General features: G+C 41.5%; 1 protein-coding gene across 2 annotated transcripts in view; it reads left to right on the top strand.

Moving 5' to 3' along the window:
- Nucleotides 1-19,274, top strand: part of inpp5a (inositol polyphosphate-5-phosphatase A) — a 162,992-nt gene that overhangs the window by 38,976 nt on the left and 104,742 nt on the right. For both annotated transcript variants that reach the window (XM_032541127.1, XM_032541128.1), the window contains exon 2: nt 10,379-10,420. In XM_032541127.1, the coding sequence (XP_032397018.1) occupies nt 10,379-10,420 (42 nt within the window). The remainder of the gene's footprint in view (nt 1-10,378; nt 10,421-19,274) is intronic.

The raw sequence follows: 19,274 nt of genomic DNA, 5'->3' as shown, positions 1-19,274 counted from the left end.
CATACAATCAGACTTCTATTTCAAGCCAGTGGAGTTGCCTTGATTGGTATGGGTGTATGGGCTACAGTATATGAGTGGATATTACAAATCATGGGCGGCTCCTTTTAATCCAAACAGATATACAATATTCATTAGATTTTACACACACATGCTTGGATGTTGTCCTCCTCATTGCTGTGTTTTGTGTAGTAATGAGAAATGAGAAATGCTCTTCATCAGCCCACATCATTCAAACAGTGTCAGCCACTCTAGATAAAAGCATCAACCTTGTCTTATTGATCATGTTTCTGTACATGTTAAGGAACTCTTACACATGAGCAAAAGGTTGTTTTCCTTTTCAGTCATGTTTTTAATTTTGTATAGTTTGTATGTCAGAGAAACAGATGTTAAAGACAACCACATTAGAGCCGTACTGTGCTGCACCTACTTTATAAGTCCTACCTCAAATGGGGCTTGGTATTAGTGTCGGGTGTAACCAAGCAACCGTTGCTTTTTCAAGACACCTCATTTCCAATCTCTTTTTTTTTTTGGTTGCCTGCTGCAGAGCAAAGACTTTTTTTAACCATATTTCTCTTACCCCATGCTGGTCTGCTCGGAAGAAAGTGAGAGCCGGGCACGCTTGCTGGGAATTGGATGAAAAGCATAATTGCTGAGAAGGATGAAGCAAAAATAACAGCCAGCTGAGACGGGAGAACGGACAAACTTAAAGTTAGGGGTTGACTCACGTAGGTATTGTGATTTTTCTTTTTTTTTTTGCGATGATTTTTTAAAATGGATTCTCTTCCCCAGAATCAACATTTATATTGATTTTTTCTTTTTCTTTTTCTTTTTTACTCCCGCCAACTACATCATATTTCTTTCCAGCAAAGAAAAGAGCAAAAGCAGAAAATGCAGAAAATCTGTTATGTTCTTCTTTATGTCAATGTCAATGTCAATTTTATTTCTATAGCACATTTAAAACAACAGCAGTTGACCCAAAGTGCTGAACAGGGTAAGTATCAAATATACAAATACAGTGTAAAAATCACTCCAACCAAATACATCACAGGGAGACAAACAACATTTTAAAATATCTCAATCCAAGTTAACGAGGGTTAAAAGCCACAGCAAACAGGTGCGTCTTAAGCAGTGATTTAAATGTTTGTAAGACTGTGCCGCTTTAATATGCATGGGGAGGTTATTCCATAGGTGTGGGGGCGCCCCTGCGAAGGCTCTATCGCCCTTGTTTTTTAGCTTCGTCTTGGACGTCCAAGAGCAGCTGGTTTGACGACCTCAGCGTTCTGACTGGAGAATGGTGGCATAAGAGATCAGCCAGGTAAGATGGCGCCAAACCATTTAAGGCCTTAAAAACAAGCAACAAGATCTTAAAATCTATCCTGTAACGGACAGGTAGCCAGTGGAGGGAGGCCAGGACTGGTGTTATATGTTCCTGTTTTTTTGTTTTAGTTAAAAGGCGAGCAGCTGCGTTTTGGACTAGCTGGAGCCGATTTAAAGATTTCTGGGGTAGGCCCATATATAGAGAGTTACAATAATCCAGCCGAACAGTGATAAAAGCATGAATGACTTTTTCAAGGTCTTTCAAAGGAAGATAGGCCTTTATTTTAGCTAGAAGTCTTAACTGGAAGAAACTGGTCTTGACAACTGCACTGATTTGTTTGCTAAAAGTAAAGGAGGTATCAAAAATAACACCAAGATTTTTAATATGGGATCGATTTTGGGAGGCTGAGGGGCCCAAAATGCCAAAAGGGTCACCCAGAGCATCCGAACGTCCAAACGTGATGAATTCTGTTTTATTATCGTTTAGATTGAGGAAGTTTAACTCCATCCAGGTTTTTACCTCCTTTAAGCAGTCAAACAATGGCTGCACAGACTCTTTGGTTATAGATTTCATTGGCAAGTATATTTGGACATCATCAGCGAAACAATGATAGGAGATGTTATGTTTCTGAAAAATAGAACCCAGTGGCAGCATGTACAGTGAAAATAGGATAGGGCCCAGAATAGAGCCTTGAGGGACCCCACAGGTAAGAGGAGCAGCTGACGATGAGTGTTCAGCTAAATGAACAGAGAAGCTCCTATCAGTCAAGTATGACTGAAACCATTTCAAGACAATACCTTTGATACCTACACAGTGTTCAAGGCGAGATACAAGGATTGTGTGATCCACGGTATCAAAGGCGGCAGTCAGGTCTAAAAGCACCAGCACAGCAGAGTTGCCTGAATCCACTGTTAAAATGAGATCATTAAAAACCCTTAAAAGTGCGGTTTCTGTACTATGCCGTGGTTTAAAGCCAGATTGGAACTTTTCCTGGATGCCATGGTTATTGAGGAATGTTTGTAATTGGATAATTTATAAATGAATTAAATAACTGACTGACTGACATGTGATGTGCATTCTTTTTTAGGAATGTCTCATTAAATATTGTCTCTAGAAGTGTATTATTCAACTTTTGTTTTTGTTAAAGAAGGAAAAGAAAATCACAATACTCAATACTATTGAATCACAGTACTTCTAGAATGGCAATGACTGACAATCGCAATACAAATCGAATTGGTAGCCATGTATCGTGAAAGAATCAAATCGGGCCATGGACCATATGGACCCAACAACGACCATGTTGGGTCCATATGGTCCCGGCAGATCGCCACAGGGGGTCGCCACAGGACAGGGCTAGATGGAGTTTCCCTACCAGCCTCAGTTTAAACGGCCTGCTGGGACCCCAATGGGATGAGGAATGCTGCCGCTCTATTAGCCAAAGAATGCCTCACTGAAGGGGATTAGGGGAAGACCAGTTTGTGCACTCTGCACTCTGTGGCAGCTTTTAGGTTGTGACGTCTGTTCAACTTGTAGGACCTCATGTTACTGTTTTAGTCCAGCAAAACCCATCCCAGTGGACAAAAAACCACCCACTAACATCTAGGGGTGGGGGAATAAACCGATACAGCATCGTATCGCGATATTTTCTGTGGCAATACTGTATCGAGACACAGAAGCCAAGTATCGATCTATCATTATCATATGTGTTGGTCCTTTTGTCTGCTTGACAATCCCATTTTGCAGCAATAAAATTAAAGTGAGATAAACAAACCGACAATTATCTTTTTAAATGCAACAGATGTTAACAAAGTTTCCTTTTGAATTTGGGAAAAATTTGAAGTTGGAAAAAATTGCAATATATCGCAGACTATTGCAATATGTTTAAAATCGCAATTATATCGTGTTGTGACATAAGTATTGTGATGGTATCGTATTGCGAGTCCTCTGGTGATTCCCACCCCACTAACATCTGGATTCTGTCTTTTTGTAGTAACGGTTACAATTAGCATTCACTCCCGGGAAAATGACTGCAGTAGTCCCAGGTATTTCTCGGCTCTATCTCAGAGTGGTGAAAACACGACACCCGGGTCGACACGCTAATTTTGGCCCCTTTTGTGGCTATGATGCACGTCAACCACAAATTTAGTCTATCTACTCCGCAGTCGTAGATTTGGAATTAGTCGCCACCTTGTTTGAGAGAGAGACTGAATAAGAAACAGAAATAAATAGGTAACCACCGTGATGTGTCACTGGCCTCCCTGCTGCCTTCCACTGTTTACTAACCCTGTTTTCCGCCACGTTTACATAGAACGTGACACACTAGAAAAAGAAAACTCATCTACTGGCAATTGGAAAGGAGTTTATTACCTACTTCAAGCAGGTTTTCCTATTTAAAAGAAAAAAAAACTGCATATACACGCTAATTTGGGGGTGGTAGTAGCTCAGTCCATAGGGACTTGGGTTGGGAACCGGAGGGTTGCTGGTTCAAGTCCCCGTACGGACCTAAGTATGGTGGTGGACTGGTAGCTGGAGAGGTGCCAGTTCACCTCCTGGGCACTGCCAAGGTGCTCTTGAGCAAGACACCGAACCCCCAACTGCTCGGGGCGCCTTTCCATGGGCAGCCCCCCCACTCTGTCATCTCTCCATTAGTGCATGTGTAGGTCCTGAGCATGTGTGTGTAATTCAGGCCTGTGTGTAATGTGTGTAATACAACAGAGTGAAAAGTGTAGTTTCCCCTTGTGGGATTAATAAAGTATAATAAAAAAAAAATAATAATAATAATTTGGGTGGGAAAAAGTGTATTATGCCAAGCAAGAGATTGGTCACTCCTGTACACTTTGCATGAAATTGTCAGCATTCAGAGTACTGACTAAATGTGGATGACATTCCCAGTGTATAAGGGTTAATTTAGAATAATCTAAGTAACTAAGGTAACTTCTCAAAACGTTTGCACACAAATTTTATCACATCACCTGTTGACAGAGAGGCCACCACACTTTACACTGGAATTTAATTTTAGCAAATGGGGGCAATTTACAGAGTCCTAATTCGGGAAAATAGCATGTTGTTTTCTGTTGCAGCCTCGCTTTGTGGTTTAGGTTAGAGGCAGGTCACTGAAATCACACATATGTCTGGTGGTGTTAGTCATATAGATACACACACACACACCACACACACACACACACACACACACACACACACACACACACACACACCACTGTCTGTACATTTCAACGGACAATTTATGTTGTTTGAACATAGACTGTTTATTATTCGACAAAGCATTTGGTTCGGCAAAGTACTGCAAATGCAGTAGTGCCTGAAACCTGCATTCCGTCTGATCTCCAGCAGGGGGCGACACATGCGGTTCCAAAAGGAGGTCGGTTTCTGTAGAAGTCTCTGAGAAAGTGACCCCCTTCTCACTTGAGTGTGTGGTGTCAGTTGCTAGTTTTAAGTCTTCTGCAATCCAGAATGAGAATGTCTTGAACTATGGTCTCGTTGATTCTAAAATCGGCGATGATTGCCAGTGAAAGTGTGTAATGTGTAAGGGCTCCTCCCTCCCTCCTCCCTGCCGTCTAAAATCGTCACATCCGTAACCAGGATGGCTGTGCCTGTAACGGCAAACCCGACCACTATCAATGGGTCACCAATGGGTGACGTCACACACGCTCTGTCCAATCATACACAGTCTATGTGTAGAAAGTAATTCCAATAAAAACGGTTCACAGCAAAATCTATTACCTCCACTGCACTGGACAGTATGCATTTCATATAACATATATTCTTTTTCCTAAACTTAACTCGTTTTGGTGCCTAATTCTAACTGTCGACCCCATGCATGACGCTCACTTTTTCTGGCTAAACTCCACTACCATGGTCCCTGAAAGGACCGCCATCTGGTGGTGCCTGTAGCCGGCCCGCAGTCACCTATTAACGGCTAAACACATCTACCAACCGCTGATTGGATTTTATAGTTCTATTGCACTGTTTACGTTACTTTGTTTTAAATACTTATATTTTAGGTACATAATATTTGGTCTATTGATCACTTTGAGGGGGGATACATTTAGTCCCCATCCGGGATAAAGAATAATTCAGCCGAGGCAGGGATAAAGATATAAACAAGAGAGGGGGGAAATCCTGTGCATCCCCCCCAGCAAATCACACCCTGGGTGTAAGTGAAAACATATTTGGATGAACAGACCAAAAAAATACATGTAGGTGTATCTACTCAAAATATTGGCTTGTAAAACTTTGATATTTTGTAATATCAGTCCAAAGTCATTCACACTGTAGAATTTCAACTCTACTCAGTGTGATGCCACATTTTGGCAAGTATGCCCAGCCACAGTGCTTTGCATTTTATTTGTTAAATTCAAAGTTTGGGCATTTGCAGTCGGCAAATATCTTGTCACAAGACAGTCATACCTACACTCAGCACCCAAACACAGTGTGTTGATGTTGTTTAAAAAAAGAAAAAAAGAGCTTTAAGTGGAAAGTCAAACTAAAAAAGTAGAGCTGATATCACTTTGAAAGTCACATTTCTCTCCAGGGTTGCCTACAGTTTTGGGTAAATCCAACAGCAGTGTTAGACAAATTTGACGCTTACTCTTTTCCACAAAAATCCCAAGCAGAGTCTCCAAGTTCCCCACGCTGTCTCAAAAGTAGGCCATCGAAAACAGAAGCATGGGCAAAGTAGAGAGAGGAGGTGGAGAGAACTAAGCGAGTGAAAGTGCCAGCGGAGGAAGAGGAGGTGTACGTGGAGGAGAGGCTGGGGAGGCTTTGGGTTTATTTTTACCTTTCTGCCAGTATAGCCCCACTTTCTAATTAACTGCAAATTACCTTATGATGAGCTGAGGGCGGGTGGCTACAGAAATAGACTAGGGTCACGTTCCCTTCCTTTTCTCTATTAGACTTTTTCTCCGGGGCCCAGGCCTTCCGAGGGCCCACCAGTCCTCCTCTGAGCCACCATGGCAGGGTCAACATCTGTTCCCCAGAACCATCACATCCGAGGTGGGTCTAAATCTGAGCACTCTAGAAAGCTGACTCTGTTCTCTTGTCCACGTGGAGTTGACCTAGGACACATATTCCCCCAGATGAGATCCTTAAAGGCTTGTTTGTAAAACTGTCAACAGTATAGTGGACATCCCTACCGTCAAATTGGCGTCTGCTGCGTTGTTTCATGTTTCACTTGCGCACTTGAAGGGAGATTTTCTTGAGGTTAAATCCATTCGCCCTCGCACCCTGTGTGTGTCTGTGTGATGTGACTGTGATGCATAGGAAAGCTTTGAAATTAAGAGCGCCGCTAAAAGTGGCCCTGGGAGAGAGACAACCAATGGAAAGAGCTAAAGATATCTGCGTGATTCGTCACTGGCTATTATTTGGATGGAACTGTCACTGGGATCCCACACTTCAGAGGATAAAGGTCTATACTTGAGACACTACACAGAAACATGCTTTAAATGTGGTTTTGGTGTACCATTTGCCAATAAGCCATTGACTCAAATGCTGCATGCAACTCCGAAAGGCACTCATCAAACTGTAAAACAGCAACTTGCACCTATCAGTCTGACCTGTCAGTGTACACATCTGACTGTCTGTGGCCCTGTAGTACCACGAGGGTCAGGTGGTAGCTCTGGTTTGAATCTTTCTGTTCCTCTGTCTCGGTCTTGCTCTCTTTTTCTCGTCCTCCATCCATGTGACCGATGACAAGGTCCAGTGCTTATGTCCTTATATAGACCTTTGCTCTGTCTGATCTGAGTCTGGGACGAGGGTGCACAGACACACACACACACACACACACACACACACACGCACACAGACACAGTAAGTCTTTAGACATTTAGGTGCCCCTGGAAATGTCAATGTATATCAGGCATTATATTCTTAATTAATGTGCAGATCTGTCTATTTTAACTATTCTGCACATCACAGGGATCATTTGCAATGTATGCCTTTTTTTTTTTCTCCAACAAATTTCTGCCATTAATTGTTAGTTAGTAATTTTAAAGCGGGAACACACATTAAGCCCGTTATGAATATGAAATGGGCGGGACAACTGATTGGACACAGGACCTGATCTGGGTCAGTTGGTGTTGACAGTTGGCAGATAAAATGATATACAGGTAGTCAATGATATGTTAAAATTCTAATCTTACGTCTTACATCATTCTCATGAGTATATTTTGAACCAGCGGCCAATGAAAATAACTTGTCCAACCCGGTAAATAAACATCTTAACCCTTAGAGATTATTTTTTGGGTCTTTTCCCTTTTATTCGATAGTGACAGTGGATAGACAGGAAGGGGGGGGGGATGTTTGAGCATTTTCGACACAAATTGCATTGCATATAAACAGTGCAAGCTTCCAGTTACCGTCCACGTTAGTTATGGTACTAGAATACTCAACAACGGTATCGCTGGATTGGGGGGGGGGGGGGGGGGTCTACCGCTGCAACTCCAGTTGCTACCAACCAGTGGTTCAGTGTGTTGTCTCATGTTGTTAGTCATACTCCTTAGTGACTGTCAGAGACTAAAATAGGCTGTGGCAGTTGGTGGAAACAGTATTTAGTGTAGTAGTCTTCAGGTTTGACCCAGCTTTAGATGAGAAGAGCTTTAGATTTTGGGTCGGTGATGTCATCCTTAATAGGGATGTCATTCAGATAAATTAGTTTTTCTAAACGATAGCCAACTCTCAATCATTAAAGGAGAATTCAGGTTGATTTCAACATGTAGCTCTGATTTTTTTTTTTAAAGATCTTTTCTGCAAATCTGACTGCAGTAGATGTGACAGAAAGGCATACAAGTTGCGTTAATCCATACCTTCACACTAGTCGATTGTCACAACTTTTATGCCTTTCTGTCACGTCTGCTGCAGTCAGATTCACTGTGGAAGGAATACCTGCACATGGGTAGGCACTTGTAATGACATCTTGAACATGTTAAGAAGCTAAAAACACGTTTAAAACTTGCCCTGTTTAACCCTGTTGAGTGCTAACTCTAGCAGGAGGATAACTTGGTGTGGGCAGCACCAATTGTTGTCATTTGTCTTGCTACTGACAGAAATGCACATTTAAAAAAAAACAACAGAGCTACATGTTGAAATTGACCGGAATTGTCCTTTAATCATTACTCGTCCCCCGTGTGGAGCCACGATGTTGTGTGCATCGTCGTGGACACATGCAGCCACTGTCCTGGGACCGCTCCCGCGTCTCCACTGCAAAACACCTTTTTAAAATAACTTGAATAACTCAGATCAATAATATTGTTTTGAACTGATTCATTGTATTAATCGGTCAACAATTATGTCTGTTAACGCTTCATCATCAACAAACTGCAGTAGGACATTTTGGGCTAAGACACTGGTCTGCGATTCATTTTGGTCACCTAGGGAGATGGATTCACACCGAGGCTTCATATCATTTTTACTGAAGAGGGGATTGTGATCCTAAAAACTCTCCCGCTTGGCCAGAGTTGTCATTCTTTAATTCGATTCAGTGTCTTATTTAAAGTAAAACCTGTTAATCTGCAAGTTTATAATGTGTGTTCCTCGAGATAAAGTCACATTTCAGAGTTTATGTAAGTGATTTTTAGAGCCCGACCAATGGATTTTTAACGATTTAACGCCACAAACAGATTTCCCTAACATTAGTTATTTGTAGTTATTTATCAGTTCTCACTGAAATATGGTAACAATTAGTTTTATTGTCACAACAGAACAGAGGAACATCAAAATATATTAAAGTTCTGATAAATAAAATGTATAAAAATGCAAACTGAAGATGGACAGGGACGTTGTAGAGCGTCCTCTGGTGGACAGACTATGCTACGCAAGTTCATAACAGGGTTGACCGTCCGTTTTTATTTAAAAAAAAATGACCAGAATCATCTATTTGTCATTGGAAATGATTCTGATGAATAGATTTTTTTTTTTTTTTAAATCAGCCATTAAAATGCCAATACCGATATATCGGGAAATGCCTAATATTGGCCCGCCGATATATCGTTCGGGCTCTAGTTATATTTAATCATTTAGATTGTTTTGTCAAATAAGTGAAATGTTTTGATGAGGTATTTGGAAAGCTTTGTGCCCTGATGCCATCCAAGGATACTGTACCTACTTCTGTAATAATTTAGGGCTTTGTTTCAGATACCCACAGAGCCTGCAGATCCCTGGTGTATTGTTATTATAGACTAGGACAAACTCTTTAACACACACACACACACACACACACCACACACCACACACACACACACACACACACACACACATATGCAGAGCTGTTCATCAGACCTAGTTATCGACATAGGGAGATCTCTCCTTAAATGGTAGACTACCAAGGGCCGTGCCTCTATTTCCACTGCACAAACCAAATGGAGTCCAGGTCTGGAAAAGAGACAGAGAGAGAGAGAGAGAGAGAGAGAGAGAGAGAGAGAGAGAGAGAGAATCAACCTACCCTTTGAGGGACATGCACATCATTTGTTCCGTATCTACAATTATATCACAAGTATCCCGTTTACTGTATTATTATATCAGATGTATTTACTCATTGTTGTTGTTTATATGCATGTTTGTTCTTATGCTTTGGCAACACACATGTATTTTTTGTCATGCCAATAAAGCAACGTGAAATTGAAATTGAGGAAGAGGGAGAGGGAGAGAGAGAGATGCAGGCAGAGCAAAGGAAGCTGAGAGAAAGAGAGATGTCAAAGGGCTTGTCGATGCCCTGCAGAACACGATTCATGACCATGAGAGAAAGACACTGTAATTGGAGGAATTGACTAAATGCTATATATATGTAAATACATATATTTATATATACACACACACACACACACACACACACACACAACACCACACAGACACACACACACACACACCCCAATGTGTTTGTAAACCAAGAGAAATCTTAGTCAGTTTGGTATGTGTTTAATTGGCAAATTAGGTGATACCGCGCAGCCCGTCTGGCATTTAGGTTAAAACACACCCTTAGATCTGATGATGTTGCCAGAAAATCCTCTTAATTATGTCACTAACATCTCGCCTTTCTTCTCTTTCCAGCCTGACAATCTACAGAAAACGTGGCTCAGGGAGTTTTACCAGGTAAGTGATACGGTGCCCGGCCTCAAATATGTAAGGACTGTAGTCCAACAAGTAACAAATTACTGCTTGGGCTCTTTCCACCTAGCCTGCTGATCTCATGATACTCCACATGGCCAGTTCACTGCTACTGTCCAACCTGTGGACTCCTAGAGTCTTTAAAGCTGTGTCCTGCAGTTCTAATTGGACAGGAATGCTTTATGATTTGACCAAAGAGAGTGACGTCTTTGCTTCTGTCTGCAGATAAGCATCTGTGTGTGTTTATTATTCTATAAATAGTTATCGCTAATGAGATGCCAGTAATACATTGAACAATTATTGTTGAAATTGAATATGACAGATTATAATTCATAGGGTATCACTATATATTTCTAAACATTATTGTTTTCTGAACACACATTGAGACCATAAGGACCTTGTATTCAATCCAGACTTAAAGCACACTTTTATATGCAGTGTTATGCTACAGCTTTTTACCATTGCAAAATACGTAATCAGATTTGTAGCCTACATATTTCCACATCATCCTTACCTGATTTGCTACATTAGGAGTACAGTGCATGTACTATTGGCCCAGGCCCAGCAAGTGTTTCTGTAGCTGTTGTCACGGGACTGTGAGTCTAGTCCACATGACTTTTTTCAGCTGGAGCTCTGTAGATTAGGTGGAGTGAAGGCATGTGCTTCCCACAGCTACAACATGCTATTTCTTTGCAAAGAGAAAATCAAAATCTAGTTATAACCTGCTTGCGTTGGGATCAAGTGCTTCACTGTAATTCTTGACTAACATGTACGCGTTTTTGAACTGATCTTATTTGGGAGTCTTTGAAAAAAGAAAGAAAGACTAATCTTGTGTTCAGCCGCTGTGATCTTATTCACCTTATTTTCACCCCTCTAAATGCAATTTTTTTTTTTTTTTTAGAGAGCAAAAGCTCAAGCTCAGTCATGTTTCATATCTTACCTTTTCATCTACATAGGAACCCCTGACTAACCACAACTCTTTCCACTGGGGTAAGGGAAGTGAGGCTGCTAGAACTTTAACTGCTGTCTGAAAGTGCCAGACAGACAGCAGAGAGACGGAGCAAAGACAGATCGTTTAGCTATAATAACTAACATTTTTCTACACAACCCTGCTGTGGTTGTGTGGAATTTGAGTATACAAATACATTCTGCAAGATGTTTTTATTAAAGTGCTATCAGAGGGCTTATTTATGCAGATTAATGAAATCACACTCAAGAATGTGTGTACAGTCAAAATTCCCAATAGTGTGAAGTATTTGTTCCGATACTGGTAGTACTGCATTAAAATAGCCTTTTGGCTAGATGTGACAGTCTGGACATTCCCCCCCCTCCACACACAACTGGACCCCTTAAGGAAAGACAGCTAATGCTATCTAGCAACCCTCCTTGTGTGTTGTAGGATGCACACACCACGTGCAGGGGAGCTTTTTTAGCAGAATTCAAACAACATGAAAAAAAGGAGCATCATGTGGGACTCCTTCCAGTGGAGGCTAGTTAGCCTAATGCCTGTTTCATGCTTCTTGTGGGCGGCGCGGTGTTGACGCCAGCGAACGTCTGATTACTCATACTGATTGGGGTCAAAACGTCTACAAGAATTGACCCCCGCTCTTCTGTAGTCTTGCTCTGTGGTTGTACCGTAGACTACACTACTGCTTGATTTGCTTGATAGACGGCGCCCGGATACCTCAGTTGGTAGAGCGGGTGCCCATATATAGAGGTTTACTCCTCGACGCAACGGGCCCAGGTTTAACTCCGACCTGCGACCCTTTGCTGCATGTCATTCTCCCCTTTCATTTTTTTTGCTGTCCTGTCAAATAAAGACCTAAAATGCCCCAAAAATTATCTTAAAAAAATAGCTTACTAGATTCACCCTTCTGAGTGTTATAAACATAACAGCAAGATGGGTCCTCCAACATGTTGAATCTTATAAAGAGACAGATGTCTTTAATTACTAACTAAAGCTAATGATATGTGTATGTAGGGTTTTTAGGCTACAGGACTATACCATTCTCTAGCCCAAGGCTGCCCAATTTAGGGTCCCGGGGGCCAAGTTTAGACTGGGCTCCCTTTGTTTTGGCCACCATGGCATTTGACATGCTCATGCTTTTATTCCTCTTTAGAAAGTGCTGTAAAGTCCTAACCATAATGACAACAAAACGTACATTTTGTGCAGCTAAAAAGTAATTAATTGTGAGTTTTACGGCAATGTAAAACACAGTGCTTGTAAACTTTCCTATCCAATAAAATGCACAAGTTTTAACTACAAAAAATTAAAAGAAATACAAAATTCTTTAACATTAACATTTATTTGTGGCCCGTGCCCTTCGTATGAATTTGGGCACCTCTGTTGACAACGTTGGCCCCCAAAATGTTAGTAAACAAATGTATCCTCTTTGGAAAATTAAAAAGATTCTGCTTAAAAGCACTAGTGTTATTAAAAATTGTATTTCCTATGAAAATGAGAATAACTCTATTTTCAGTCCACCAATGTCACTTCACTAGTCAAAGTCAAATGTGGCCGCACTTGGAAAATGAACAGACAGAATGACACAAAAAGAAAGTCAGATAGAAACTCTGAAAGAAGAAGATAGATACTGAAAGACACCCAAGGAGAAACAGTGATGTAGAAAGAGAAGAAGACACACCGATTGAAATGAGCTGCACCTCCAAATGAATCAGCGAGGACGGCCGGAATGGAGCCATTCTTTTGCAATACTCAACACTGCTGTCGCGTTAAATAGCCCAGTATTGATTTGTGTTTCAGTGATAGTAGCGTGCCAGTGCCAACCAAGAGGGTTTAGAGCCAGGAACGTCTGTAGCCTGGTGATGTATCGCCAATGCATGCCTATACAGCAAGACAGGCCCAACAGGAGGAGGGTCCTACCGGGGTAGCGTCCAGATGCACACAGCGTAGTGGACTACACCAAGATGTAGTGACAAGTGACATAAAGGGGTTTAGTAATACATTGTGCAGTGTGAAGAGAGCCATGTAAGGTTGAGAAGGCGCATTTTCACTCTGAAACTCCATTAATAACTAACTGTGTAGTGGTGTTAATTTCGTCAGACGAGACGACGACGAGACGGCACCACTGTCCAAAAACGCTGACTAAGACTAAATGAACGTGCATTATCGTTGATGGGAAAAAGCAAGACTAAAATGTTTTGCGTAAAATACAATATCTAATAAAATATTTTTGTGTATTGTCTCTACTTTTTCATCGGGAGAATAAACTAGTGCAGTGGCCGTTTGGAGCGCGGACTGAAATAATTATCAGACAAAAACTTTATTATATTTAAAAAAGACTGAAATATTTTGACTAAAACTAGACTAAAATGACGAGACTTTTAGTCGACTAAAACTTGACTAACAAAAAAACGTGAATGACTAAATATGACTAAAACTAACAAGGACATTTGGCACAAGACTAAGACTAAATTCAAAACAGGTGACAAAATGAACACTACTGTGTAGTAGGGTTGCACAATATATAGTTTTCATTGCGATACCAACTCGCGCAATAAGCACATTGCAAAAGGCTGTGACATATCGCCAAAGGCACTGAGATCTTTGAGTGTGAAATGTTAGTAGAAAACTGCACTAGTCACTTTAAAGGTTTTTTAGTGGGGCCTTTAACATTCAATTGGATGTTCACGTTGTTGGAAATGATTTCAAATTGTTTTAAAATCAACAGTCAATTTGTTGTATTTTCTTTTATATTCACTGCAGTCTGCTCTATCTGTAATGGATTGCCTCATCGTGGACGTTGTCATGTAAACTGAATACGTCATACTGATGTGATGCAAGATAAATAGTGCATGATTAGATTTCCTGGTAATTGCTAGATTAATAACTTTCCGTCCACTCCAATCAGCAGCGGCCATGTTACTAGCTGAAACATGAAACTTGGCACACAACTTTCTCTCATGCAACTTATTCACTGTATGTTAGCTGATGGATTCAAATGCAGTAGGATTTAAAGGCAACCAAATGTCCCGAAAGGTGTTTTCCTACACGGCCTAATCTAAGTTAGGCCATAAGGCCTAATCTAAGTTTGAATTCTTTAATTTTTTTTGTAATAATAATACTATAGGCATCATATTTCAAGAGTTTAAAATCCCCTTTGGATATATTTGAAGAAACGGTGTCGTAGCTTTGAGCCACTTGGTGGCTATGTCTACTTCTGAGATCTACCTCTGAGGTTGGGCGTAGCAGGAGACACACTGCCCACTGACCAACGTCCTGGCCATGTGTGGTCTGCAAATATTGATATTGAACTAAATATTGAACATAGTGTTGGTTGAGAACCATTAGCAACCTGAGCTCCTGTTTTACATCATTCCAGACTCAACATTCAGGAGGACCTAGGCTATATCCTCGACGTTCCACTTCCGGGATTGCTCCGGAGTCGCAAGAATTCCGCCGGATGCATGTATTTTTGCAGTGGACAATTGTGATTGGTTTAAAGAAATGCCAATAAACCAATCACGTTTTCCTGTAGCAATCCCGGAAGTGGAACGTCGTTGCCATAGACTACATCAATAAAACCTCAATTGGCTCTGGTAGTGATCTTTAAAACATTCCTATTTTCCACTAACACCAACTAATTTAAGTCCATTAAAGGGCCTTTTTATGCCGAGCTAATTTCACTTAATTTGAGACTGTACGGCTAGTTACAGAAGTAGGAAATACACATGAAGCAACATCTGCTCAGCTGCATGATTTTTCTGCCTTTGTTAACTTTGCCTTACTCTTTCTTGTAATTATTTCTTTCACCAGCGTGCCAAAACATGTCCTGTGCCAGGTGATTCCAGTCAGAAGGTTTTGTTTAGCGTGCATGGGTGTGCGAGTGTGTGCGTGTGTGGAATCTTGTCCTGGTTACGTATGTTGAGGAATTCTGTTTGCATTGTGCAGTCGGCTTGCGCAGAAGGGATCATATTTTCTAATGTGTGTGTGTGTGTGTGTGTGTGTGTGGTCTGTGTGTAGTGAGCATGCAGAGAGAGAGAGAGAGAGAGAGAGATGTTTGCCCCATTGCGAGCCAGCCTGTAGCCTCACTCTAGCTCTGTGCGGCTGACGTCATGGAAAGAAGCATCAGACTCTGAACTCGGCGCGGCTGGGAACAACCAGCAGTGACTGCTAGAGTGAACTACAACCAGCCATGCTGTGTGAGCATTCGAACCCCCCCACCCCACCCCACCCCACCCCAATACACAATGCATTCACTCTTCTGGTTTGTCAACTCTTAAAACCATGATTTGTTTTTAACTGGAAAAACTCAGCGGCTGGGAAGAAGAAATGCACACTGCGTGTTATAGTGTTATGACTTCTGCTTTGAGTTGACTTGGCGAGAATCCAAAGGAAAATCTTTTGCCTCACACCCAGTCAGTTGAATCAGCACATTAATCATTTTGGAGCACCTTGTCATCAGGAAACATTTAAGAAAAACTTGAAATAGGTGTCGCCAGTTCACACCGTAGCTCCGCCCGAAAATGCTGCGGTCATCGCCGCTCCAAGGCAACCGTACTGTATGCATTCCACACTCGGCCAACTGTTACTGACTTACAGGCTTCTAAGGAAAGAGCATGACCAACTCTGCAGTGTTAACCTGCTTAGTTTAGTTCATCTGGGATAGATACTGAATAAGATATCCGTAAGTGTAGTTGTCTTTTCTAACAGAACTGCAGTGCGTTCCTGTGAGAATGCATTTACAGGTTTTATGGGTGTGAAGACACATATTGACATCTGGCAGTCAGCACTTACTCATACATGTAAATAAAATGTGTGCTTTTACTCATTCAGCTTTCCTTTCATGTGCTCTTAACTGCTGTGAATATCTGAGACAACATTTTACAGGAAAGAGTGCAGAAGCATCCCATGGGCTTAGTTAAAGGGAGGGCTATTTTTGACTTGCAAAAAATATTAAAAAGAAATAGTTTGATTGTTGGGATCACAAGTTGCTCTGTTCAATGAAGCTCTGGGGGATTTCTTGGGACTTGGGTTTAGCCCTCGGTTACATTTTGTTGGAGCGTATGACAATAAATAGAGTGACTATCAACTAACTATTATTAATGAGAGGCACATTATACATGTAATGACTAGGCTTTTTTTTTTGCTTCTCATTTCCTTACTTTTTATGCTAGTAAGTCCAATCAAATCCTGTATCAGGACTCTCGCCCTGTCTCAGGAAATCCCAGACATGTCCACATAAGCAAAGCAGGGTCATTTGCCTGCTCCACATGTGTGTGGGTAAAATTGGAATCCGGCTTTGCGGTTGTCATATATATACAGTGCTTTGCATTGCACCACACTGAATTGAATAATCCCACAGCCAATTTGCATTGGAAACTTCTCTGGACCGTCACAGGCAAGTGATGGTGTCAAATCCTCACATCCAGTCTTGTGATTTGTAAATTGCAGAGATGCAAAGTAAGGTCTCAGATAATCAATAAGGCCCTATTTTAACAATCCAATTGTACGGCGTAAAGCGCATGGCGCAGGTGCGTTTAGGGCGTGTCCAAATCGCCTTTTGCTAGTTTGACGGTGGAAAAAAGGGTCTGTGCGCCGGGCGCATGGTCTGAAAGGGTTGTACTTAGTGTCTTCCATAAGTCATAGGTGTGTTTTGGGCGTAACATTCAATAAACCAATAAAACCTGTGGGCGCTGGACGTGAAATTGACAACTGCGTCGGTCTTTTAGCTAGCAAAGACACTTGGGTCGGGCTTTGCACTGTGCCAGGTGCAAGACAGGGCCTATGGACTGGATATTGAGATGGTGGAAACATCTCCACTCATTCCACTGTACAAAAGGAAGCCAAATAGCCTGCCATCTTGCATCTGGAAAAGTCATTTGGAGTTTGAGTCTGTGCTGTAGGGATCATGCGGTAAAGCAGTTCCGCATGATTTAATCGTCAGGACAATCAAGACGTTACAGCCCCTTGTTTTTAGCATCGAATGGACTTAATTTATATAGTTTTGTTCTGGTCTTCACGACTACTCAAAGCAATTTTGCATAATCAGTCACAGTTAGAGTACATACACCGGAGGCTGAGGCTTCCTTACATAGTGCTACCTGCTTATCAGATTGACATTCACACACATTCACACACAGATGGCATTTAGAGCAATTCGTGGTTCAATGTCTTGCCCACTTGACAGGAATCAAACCGTCGACTTTTCAATTGGTACGAATTGGACGGCCGCTCTACCAGCTGAGCCACAGCCGCCCTTCCAACCACCATTATCAGGAACACGAACCCTTGAACAAACTGATAAGATCTGCCTTAAATGACAGAAGCTCTCTTTGAGAAAGTTTTGATGTGTACTATAATTTTTTAGTTTGCCCCATGTCACATCCGCTAACATGGAGGGGGCGGAGTCTGGGAGTATGCCGCAGCCAGCCCCCAGGGGTAGTTCTTGATGTTTTGACTTCACTTGTGGGGAGCTGTCATGTCGTCCATCTTTGCATAGTTTACAGTCTATGGTTGAAACCCGAGGCCTGCCTGACATAGACACGTATTGGAATTTTGCTTTAATGTTTAACTCCAGATTGCAACCCAAAGCCTCATTTTCTCCATATTGTGTCATGAGAAGAGTTTGTCTTAGTGAATCCACAGTTGGACAGTAAAGCAAAGCTTGCTTACAAACTCCTCTCATAATTATATTCCACCTCTAAATAGGAACCATGAAATAAGAGTCAGGCTCTCCTGATTAGTCCTCCTCAAAGGCCCTCTCTGTCTAGTAGATAGGGTAAGGATGCATCACCCGCCGAAAGTGTCTCGCCACAGAGCGCTGGTGGTTTGTAGGGGCGCCGTCATGTTCTGCTCCTTAACCCTCTGAGACCGAGACACTCGCCCACGAGTAAAAAAGTACCTCTGATTCATAGTTTAATAACTTTTGAACGATACAAGCGATTTACTCACTTTCGGTTTCGTTTAAATCCTGACGTTTTCGGCTTTACGGCGGTCTTTCTAGCCTCTACAGGGGATTTTCTATCCAGCCTGGAACTTCAGCCTCTTTGGGCTTTAAATCCATACTGTTATATCCAAGATTGGTCCACTTTATATCCATAATTCATCGCGTTTTGGCTCAATTTAGCCGCTGAATCGTTCGTCTAATCTCTGGTCTCTCTCTCTCCGTCTGTCCTGTCTATTGTTTCAGGAAGTACATGCCCATATATGGGAGATAAAGGCACCCCTCTTGTATGGAAGGCCAGAGGGGACAAAAATGCCTATATACTCTACTAAAGGCCAAATGTTGCAATATTTAGACACATATTCATATTCTTGTATAACATTGCTGTGGGTGTAATATCAATAAATATGACATTATTATGTTATTATTGGCATAAATAAATGTCATAAGAGCAAAACGTCTTGACTTTTTTGGGAAAAATGCATGTATTTTGTCAACTGTATAAGTTATAATGATTATTTCTTCACAGTGTGACTCCCAAGACATATGAGAAGTGTTTTAGAATGGAAAATGGCTTAGGTTTTACTTATATGTCTGTGATATCAATACATATCTGGAAGATTTATTTATTTATTTATCTTAAAGGCCCTACAACCATTTTTAACATGCAAGTGACCTCACTGCAACCCAAATATTCCAATAGCCCAGTTTGTCCTAAAAAAAATGATGTTCATATGTTGACTGTAGACAACAGGGTTGATGTTTTACAAGCTTTTATATAAAATAAATCCAGACGGAAATTAAACTGTAAAAATGGCCTCAGGGCCCAGAGGGTTAAAGACCCTAAATATTTTAAATGGGTGGCCAGGTTGGCTCAGTGGTAGAGCAGGTGTACACGTACTGAGAGGTTTATGCCTCGACGCAGAGGTCTA

The sequence above is a fragment of the Etheostoma spectabile genome, chromosome 17 (assembly GCF_008692095.1).
Source record: "Etheostoma spectabile isolate EspeVRDwgs_2016 chromosome 17, UIUC_Espe_1.0, whole genome shotgun sequence".
In the NCBI taxonomy this organism is placed as follows: domain Eukaryota; kingdom Metazoa; phylum Chordata; class Actinopteri; order Perciformes; family Percidae; genus Etheostoma; species Etheostoma spectabile.
Note: the sequence above shows the minus strand (reverse complement) of the source record. Positions and strands in the feature narration are given on the sequence as shown.